This window comes from Centruroides vittatus, unplaced genomic scaffold (assembly GCF_030686945.1).
Source record: "Centruroides vittatus isolate TY-2023 unplaced genomic scaffold, ASM3068694v2 contig_884, whole genome shotgun sequence".
Classification (NCBI taxonomy): domain Eukaryota; kingdom Metazoa; phylum Arthropoda; class Arachnida; order Scorpiones; family Buthidae; genus Centruroides; species Centruroides vittatus.
This window is the reverse complement of record NW_027122576.1, coordinates 26,780-35,827: the sequence shown is the minus strand read 5'-3', so window position 1 is coordinate 35,827 and position 9,048 is coordinate 26,780. Positions and strand designations below refer to the sequence as shown.

Sequence of the window (9,048 nt, the reverse complement as noted above, 5' to 3'; positions counted from 1 at the left end):
ATGGTCGGATAGCCAAACCAGTTAAAGCGTCAATATACTGTTTTCGGTGATCCGGGATCTAATCCAGGAGATCAAAAAATACCAGGAATTTTTTGAGGTATGCTTTGAGGTCACCGTCCTTATTGTTAGCTTGTCCGAACACATGATGAGTATGAATAAAAAAAAATGTAAGGTCTTTTACTCATATCCATCTTAGTGTTCACAGGGCGGAAAACGAGTCAAAAATATAAGTTGCTTCTAAAAGAATAATCGGATGTCAATGGATCAAATTTCTAAAACTTATCAATAGTCACTTTCCTCTCACTGGCAATGTGTTTTAATCTTCTACAAGTTTAAGAGCATCTACCACACAATCCTTTATATACACCAAGGAAAGTAATCGCAACTTGCGAGATGCAGTGCCTCAGAGGCCAACTGTATAGTACAGTCATTAAGCCCATCGTGTCCAATCCAAAAGCGTGAGAGCATTTCATTCGAAAATTTATTTTCCAAACGTCACCGAAGTGAAACTTGGAGGGTTTCCGTTTTTCAGCGGTGTTTGCGCGTGAATAAACAATTTCTGGAAAAAGAACTATAGTCATTTGAAATCCAATGATTCTTTTATGGAAGCATTATCTTTCGTCCTCGAGATCCATTGCGATGCTTAAATAAATAAATGTATGGTCAAATTCCGAGTAAAAAAGTAGAAATTCAGGTAAGTATAAAGTTAGGTGAAGTGTTTGCGTTTCCTCGGTTTCAACAAACCAAAAAATTTGAATAATTATTACAATTAATTATTTATGTGAAATGTTGTAACTAAGGTTGCACCGATTAATCGGTTTGAATAATCGGCCAATTTTGCATTTTAATATTTTTGTTAGAATGTCACGTATAATGCTAGTAATAAAAAATAACAAATTTCTGTTATATATTTATTATATATCACATGACAAATTGAATATTAAAAAAATTTAAGTTAAATTATTAACTTAAAATAATTTAACCTATTCAAAGCTATCTATTTTATTTAAAGTTTAAACTTTAAATATATAAAACCAATAAAAATTTAATATTCAAACTTTAAAACCCTTAAATTGTGATGCAAAAACATGAAAATTTCATCATTTACAGGGCATAGCCTATTTCTTGCCGGCTCATAAATGCTGAATCCAGAGCTAAAAATTCTTTCACTTTCAATGAAAGATGCTGATGCACTTAGATATTTCATAGATATTTTGATAAAATTAGGAAAAAGTTCTGTTGAACTTCACAAAAATAGGTCACTATGTGTTTGTATAAGAGGTAAATGTAAATATTTTTTAAATTCTTGATCGAAACGTTTGTTCGTTTGTTTCGTTTTTCCTCCCTTTTTAAAAAGACGCTCTTATTCATTTTTTCGTTTACCAGAAGCTACTTCATCAAATAAATTAGAAAAACTTAGAGATTCTCCTCCATCTTGATCATCTCCAGAAATGGAAGCTTTAGGATTTAATTCTTCTTGAGATTTTGAATTATCAACATCATCTAAGATTCTAAGCTATCGATTGTCCATATTTTTATTACCTCTACCATATTTTTTTTTTTTTTTTTTTTTTTTTTTTTGAAATTTTATTTTGAATCTTGAATCTAATAAAGATGACAAGCATAAAGACTTGTTTTCTATATATACTGATAATCTTTTTTATTTTATTGAATTTTCTAGTCCTGTTGTAGTATTAATGTCACTAAAGGAACTACTGCCCTTTGCTTTTGATAAGAATAATTTCAGAGTTGTGTGAATTATTGAAGATGAGGTGGTTTCTCGATTGCTGGCTTCCACAATAATTTCTTCGAATGGTTTTAAAAGTAGAACAATTTTTCAACGAGAGACCACTAATATGTGCTCAACTTGTAAATTTTATTATCTATATCATATGTGACAAGGACTTTTTGCTGTTCCAAGTTTTTTTGCAACATGTAGTATGTAGAATTCCAGCGAGTAGAGACATCTTGAATTAATTTGTGTTTCTGCAAACCTAACTTGTCTTCCAATTTGCTTATAGCTACAGCAGAACGATTAAAATGTGCGACAATATTTCTATTAACTGTGATTATAGTTTTCACATCTTGTTGAGAAAATTTGTATTAGTTTAGTGTCAGCTGCAGTGTATGTGTAAAGCATGATAATGCCTCTAAGTTGCAATTCCCGATTCCAGCTACCATATTTGGAGATATATATTTCTGAGAGATTCTGGAGATATATACCATATATCTCCAGAATCTCTCAGTACTAAGAATATCTTCTCACTTTTCAACTTATACTGTTCAAGAACAAAGTTTATCTGTTCACTGATTCGTGTAGCTTGTGGGAACCTTCAAAGGTAATAATTATATAACCATGCTATTAATAATTCGCAAAACAGCTGTTTCTTGCTGAAAATCATCCTTCAACCAGTGGGGCTGTTACATTTAAAAACTGGAGAATTATTTGTAGTTGCTGTCCAAATATCAGCGGTTAAAGAAATATATTTTGCATTATCAATAGCTTTCTAAATTTTGACTAAACTTTTTGAAATACATCAGGTGTGATATTTTCAGAAACATGTTTTTTGTTAGAAATATTGTAATTAAGAACGATTTTTTTTCAGTAATCTTTGAAATCCTAAATCAGACACAACAGAGTATGACTGCATATCTACACTTATCATTTCTCCAATCAAGTAATGAACTTTGGATCGTTGATCATTTATATCCTACAATTTTTTCTTCTCTATTAATTGAGTTAAAGCAGCTTGTCTTTGGATATGAGTTTCCGTTGTTATTGATAAACATCCAGTTTCTTTCATTTCAGAACTTTCTCTTTTCATCTTTTAAGTTTATTTTAAAAAGTTTTCATGATGACATTTTTTCAGATGATTTATCATGTTTTTAGTGGTAAAAGTTTTAGCATTTTTTCCACCTCTCGATAAAGAAGCCTGGCACAAATTGAACTTGAAAATCTCGTTTTTATCTTTCCTAAAAAATTTCCAAGCAATACTGGAAGCCATGAGGAGTTTGGATTTCGCTATTAATTAAAATTAAAAAATTTTCCAAAATAATAACTTATCATTTTAATTTTAATTTAACACATAAATCTGAAAAATAAAAAAATAGCTTCATATTGAATATTATTTTTATCGTATGAAATTTTATATTTTTATTAAGAATATATAATTTCATGCGATAATAATCATAATATAATTACCTATTATACAATAAATTATTAAAACTAATCGGCCGATAATGCGTGACCGATTAATCGGTAATCGATAATCGGCCATTTTGCTCATCGGTGCATCCTTAGTTGTAACCAGTTGTGTATAAATACAAAAAATTCTAAATCTGAAATCCGAAAAAAAGAAAATATGGCCAAATATAGTTCTACAGGTACGTAAAAATAGAAAAAAAATTATTCAGTGTTTTTTCACAAATGACAAAGACGTGTAATTCTATAATATATTTGTTTATAATATTTATTTCAATCATTATTAGAATAACATATGAGGCTGTAATAACGATTTAGAAGTACTCTATTATTTATAACTATACGAACTTCCGATCTAAACAGTAAGTCACGTGATTTTTTAAAAATATGATTAAAAATTACCATTTTGACATTGTGACCATGTCACAATAAACGATCTTTCGTTCATATTATATTATTGTGATCACTAATTTAAATAAGAATTATAACTGTAAACAATTAGAAATCTTAACAATACTAATTTTTTTTTAAATATCTACACAAAATAATAATAAACACAGGTGCAGTTTCCACCTGTATTTACAAATTAAAATCACACAAACGTTTTATGTATGAGTAACGACAATTTATTTGTTCTAAAGTGAAATATAAATACAAAAATTTTCTTATTGATCAGATGATTAATATATACAGTAGAACCTGTTGAAAACGGAACCTCAATAAGACGGAAACCTGCCAAAGCAAAAAAATATCGCATACCTTGCAAAGTCCGTTTTACACAAGTTCTACTGTAAATATTTTCGCAAAACAGCTTTTCGATTACAAATTATATTAAAGTCGAAATATAGTTTTTGTTTTCATTATCATTCTTTTAAAATCCAGCTGATGCTGAATAAAGAAGATCATAATTAATTTACACAATAATTCTATTAAAATTTAAAAGTTCTATTCATTTAAATAAATATACTGTATTTCGTAACAAATTGAATAAAGTTATTTATATGTTATTATCCAGAAGTATCTTATTCAATAGAATAATTATAAGAATAAAAGAGGGAATACTTGTTAAACTTCCAGCCCCATCTAGAAATACAAGTAATTTAATTATTAGTTTATTAAAATTTTTCTCGTCGCTTATTCTAAAAATTTCGTAAAAATCACCACAAAAACAATATTGTTATAATAGTTTACGGTTTACATAACAACTGACTAAATACAGTAGTCTAATTTCGTGCAGACAAAGAATAAATTTTTTAAAAAAAAAAGACCTTTATAATCATACAACATAACAAACTGTATAATACCATATAATCCTGTCAGGGGCTGATCCAATAAGTGCGATGCCCGATTCATTTTTTTTTTTTTTTTGCGACGTCCCTAGAGCTCAGTGTATAGCCAAGTGTGACAAATTCTGAAAAGTACGCTTACCTAAACAACTTTCTGAAAGTTCATCGAATTTGTGGTTGCTATCTTTACAAATACAAGTGTCGGTTCCTCCACGTTTTTCACATTCGTTTTCCTTTTCGTGTTTTTGACATTTTTCTAGATAGGACTGCTCGCACGGACCGATTTCTAAAATAAATAAATAAATAAATAAACAAATACAAACTTGTGTCTTTTCTTACTAAATGATCTTGCGTTGAAACTTTCTTCAAGAGAACTGAAGAAATAGCCAAGTGTGAGGAATTCTAGAAAGCACGCTTACCTAAACAACTTTCTGAAAGTTCATCGAATTTGTGGTTGCTATCTTTACAAATACAAGTGTCGGTTCCTCCACGTTTTTCACATTCGTTTTCCTTTTCGTGTTTTTGACATTTTTCTAGATAGGACTGCTCGCACGGACCGATTTCTAAAATAAATAAATAAATAAATAAACAAATACAAACTTGTGTCTTTTCTTACTAAATGATCTTGCGTTGAAACTTTCTTCAAGAGAACTGAATAAATAGCCAAGTGTGAGGAATTCTAGAAAGCACGCTTACCTAAACAACTTTCTGAAAGTTCATCGAATTTGTGGTTGCTATCTTTACAAATACAAGTGTCGGTTCCTCCACGTTTTTCACATTCGTTTTCCTTTTCGTGTTTTTGACATTTTTCTAGATAGGACTGCTCGCACGAACCGATTTCTAAAATAAATAAATAAATAAATAAACAAATACAAACTTGTGTCTTTTCTTACTAAATGATCTTGCGTTGAAACTTTCTTCAAGAGAACTGAAGAAATAGCCAAGTGTGAGGAATTCTAGAAAGCACGCTTACCTAAACAACTTTCTGAAAGTTCATCGAATTTGTGGTTGCTATCTTTACAAATACAAGTGTCGGTTCCTCCACGTTTTTCACATTCGTTTTCCTTTTCGTGTTTTTGACATTTTTCTAGATAGGACTGCTCGCACGGACCGATTTCTAAAATAAATAAATAAATAAATAAACAAATACAAACTTGTGTCTTTTCTTACTAAATGATCTTGCGTTGAAACTTTCTTCAAGAGAACTGAAGAAATAGCCAAGTGTGAGGAATTCTAGAAAGCACGCTTACCTAAACAACTTTCTGAAAGTTCATCGAATTTGTGGTTGCTATCTTTACAAATACAAGTGTCGGTTCCTCCACGTTTTTCACATTCGTTTTCCTTTTCGTGTTTTTGACATTTTTCTAGATAGGACTGCTCGCACGGACCGATTTCTAAAATAAATAAATAAATAAATAAACAAATACAAACTTGTGTCTTTTCTTACTAAATGATCTTGCGTTGAAACTTTCTTCAAGAGAACTGAATAAATAGCCAAGTGTGAGGAATTCTAGAAAGCACGCTTACCTAAACAACTTTCTGAAAGTTCATCGAATTTGTGGTTGCTATCTTTACAAATACAAGTGTCGGTTCCTCCACGTTTTTCACATTCGTTTTCCTTTTCGTGTTTTTGACATTTTTCTAGATAGGACTGCTCGCACGGACCGATTTCTAAAATAAATAAATAAATAAATAAACAAATACAAACTTGTGTCTTTTCTTACTAAATGATCTTGCGTTGAAACTTTCTTCAAGAGAACTGAAGAAATAGCCAAGTGTGAGGAATTCTAGAAAGCACGCTTACCTAAACAACTTTCTGAAAGTTCATCGAATTTGTGGTTGCTATCTTTACAAATACAAGTGTCGGTTCCTCCACGTTTTTCACATTCGTTTTCCTTTTCGTGTTTTTGACATTTTTCTAGATAGGACTGCTCGCACGGACCGATTTCTAAAATAAATAAATAAATAAATAAACAAATACAAACTTGTGTCTTTTCTTACTAAATGATCTTGCGTTGAAACTTTCTTCAAGAGAACTGAATAAATAGCCAAGTGTGAGGAATTCTAGAAAGCACGCTTACCTAAACAACTTTCTGAAAGTTCATCGAATTTGTGGTTGCTATCTTTACAAATACAAGTGTCGGTTCCTCCACGTTTTTCACATTCGTTTTCCTTTTCGTGTTTTTGACATTTTTCTAGATAGGACTGCTCGCACGGACCGATTTCTAAAATAAATAAATAAATAAATAAACAAATACAAACTTGTGTCTTTTCTTACTAAATGATCTTGCGTTGAAACTTTCTTCAAGAGAACTGAAGAAATAGCCAAGTGTGAGGAATTCTAGAAAGCACGCTTACCTAAACAACTTTCTGAAAGTTCATCGAATTTGTGGTTGCTATCTTTACAAATACAAGTGTCGGTTCCTCCACGTTTTTCACATTCGTTTTCCTTTTCGTGTTTTTGACATTTTTCTAGATAGGACTGCTCGCACGGACCGATTTCTAAAATAAATAAATAAATAAATAAACAAATACAAACTTGTGTCTTTTCTTACTAAATGATCTTGCGTTGAAACTTTCTTCAAGAGAACTGAAGAAATAGCCAAGTGTGAGGAATTCTAGAAAGCACGCTTACCTAAACAACTTTCTGAAAGTTCATCGAATTTGTGGTTGCTATCTTTACAAATACAAGTGTCGGTTCCTCCACGTTTTTCACATTCGTTTTCCTTTTCGTGTTTTTGACATTTTTCTAGATAGGACTGCTCGCACGGACCGATTTCTAAAATAAATAAATAAATAAATAAACAAATACAAACTTGTGTCTTTTCTTACTAAATGATCTTGCGTTGAAACTTTCTTCAAGAGAACTGAAGAAATAGCCAAGTGTGAGGAATTCTAGAAAGCACGCTTACCTAAACAACTTTCTGAAAGTTCATCGAATTTGTGGTTGCTATCTTTACAAATACAAGTGTCGGTTCCTCCACGTTTTTCACATTCGTTTTCCTTTTCGTGTTTTTGACATTTTTCTAGATAGGACTGCTCGCACGGACCGATTTCTAAAATAAATAAATAAATAAATAAACAAATACAAACTTGTGTCTTTTCTTACTAAATGATCTTGCGTTGAAACTTTCTTCAAGAGAACTGAAGAAATAGCCAAGTGTGAGGAATTCTAGAAAGCACGCTTACCTAAACAACTTTCTGAAAGTTCATCGAATTTGTGGTTGCTATCTTTACAAATACAAGTGTCGGTTCCTCCACGTTTTTCACATTCGTTTTCCTTTTCGTGTTTTTGACATTTTTCTAGATAGGACTGCTCGCACGGACCGATTTCTAAAATAAATAAATAAATAAATAAACAAATACAAACTTGTGTCTTTTCTTACTAAATGATCTTGCGTTGAAACTTTCTTCAAGAGAACTGAAGAAATAGCCAAGTGTGAGGAATTCTAGAAAGCACGCTTACCTAAACAACTTTCTGAAAGTTCATCGAATTTGTGGTTGCTATCTTTACAAATACAAGTGTCGGTTCCTCCACGTTTTTCACATTCGTTTTCCTTTTCGTGTTTTTGACATTTTTCTAGATAGGACTGCTCGCACGGACCGATTTCTAAAATAAATAAATAAATAAATAAACAAATACAAACTTGTGTCTTTTCTTACTAAATGATCTTGCGTTGAAACTTTCTTCAAGAGAACTGAAGAAATAGCCAAGTGTGAGGAATTCTAGAAAGCACGCTTACCTAAACAACTTTCTGAAAGTTCATCGAATTTGTGGTTGCTATCTTTACAAATACAAGTGTCGGTTCCTCCACGTTTTTCACATTCGTTTTCCTTTTCGTGTTTTTGACATTTTTCTAGATAGGACTGCTCGCACGGACCGATTTCTAAAATAAATAAATAAATAAATAAACAAATACAAACTTGTGTCTTTTCTTACTAAATGATCTTGCGTTGAAACTTTCTTCAAGAGAACTGAAGAAATAGCCAAGTGTGAGGAATTCTAGAAAGCACGCTTACCTAAACAACTTTCTGAAAGTTCATCGAATTTGTGGTTGCTATCTTTACAAATACAAGTGTCGGTTCCTCCACGTTTTTCACATTCGTTTTCCTTTTCGTGTTTTTGACATTTTTCTAGATAGGACTGCTCGCACGGACCGATTTCTAAAATAAATAAATAAATAAATAAACAAATACAAACTTGTGTCTTTTCTTACTAAATGATCTTGCGTTGAAACTTTCTTCAAGAGAACTGAATAAATAGCCAAGTGTGAGGAATTCTAGAAAGCACGCTTACCTAAACAACTTTCTGAAAGTTCATCGAATTTGTGGTTGCTATCTTTACAAATACAAGTGTCGGTTCCTCCACGTTTTTCACATTCGTTTTCCTTTTCGTGTTTTTGACATTTTTCTAGATAGGACTGCTCGCACGGACCGATTTCTAAAATAAATAAATAAATAAATAAACAAATACAAACTTGTGTCTTTTCTTACTAAATGATCTTGCGTTGAAACTTTCTTCAAGAGAACTGAAGAAATAGCCAAGTGTGAGGAATTCTA

At 31.2% G+C, this 9,048-nt stretch overlaps 1 protein-coding gene across 1 annotated transcript in view; it reads right to left on the bottom strand.

The window, feature by feature from the left end:
- Positions 1–1,363: 1,363 nt before the first annotated feature.
- The window catches only part of LOC136983589 (uncharacterized), a 30,516-nt gene continuing 22,831 nt past the window's right edge, over positions 1,364–9,048 (bottom strand). Inside the window, exons 15-31 of the mRNA XM_067280380.1 lie at positions 8,786–8,929; positions 8,509–8,652; positions 8,232–8,375; positions 7,955–8,098; positions 7,678–7,821; positions 7,401–7,544; positions 7,124–7,267; positions 6,847–6,990; positions 6,570–6,713; positions 6,293–6,436; positions 6,016–6,159; positions 5,739–5,882; positions 5,462–5,605; positions 5,185–5,328; positions 4,908–5,051; positions 4,631–4,774; positions 1,364–1,503 (exon numbers count right to left, since the gene is read on the bottom strand). Coding sequence (XP_067136481.1) covers positions 1,364–1,503; positions 4,631–4,774; positions 4,908–5,051; positions 5,185–5,328; positions 5,462–5,605; positions 5,739–5,882; positions 6,016–6,159; positions 6,293–6,436; positions 6,570–6,713; positions 6,847–6,990; positions 7,124–7,267; positions 7,401–7,544; positions 7,678–7,821; positions 7,955–8,098; positions 8,232–8,375; positions 8,509–8,652; positions 8,786–8,929 — 2,444 coding nt within the window. The remainder of the gene's footprint in view (positions 1,504–4,630; positions 4,775–4,907; positions 5,052–5,184; positions 5,329–5,461; positions 5,606–5,738; positions 5,883–6,015; positions 6,160–6,292; positions 6,437–6,569; positions 6,714–6,846; positions 6,991–7,123; positions 7,268–7,400; positions 7,545–7,677; positions 7,822–7,954; positions 8,099–8,231; positions 8,376–8,508; positions 8,653–8,785; positions 8,930–9,048) is intronic.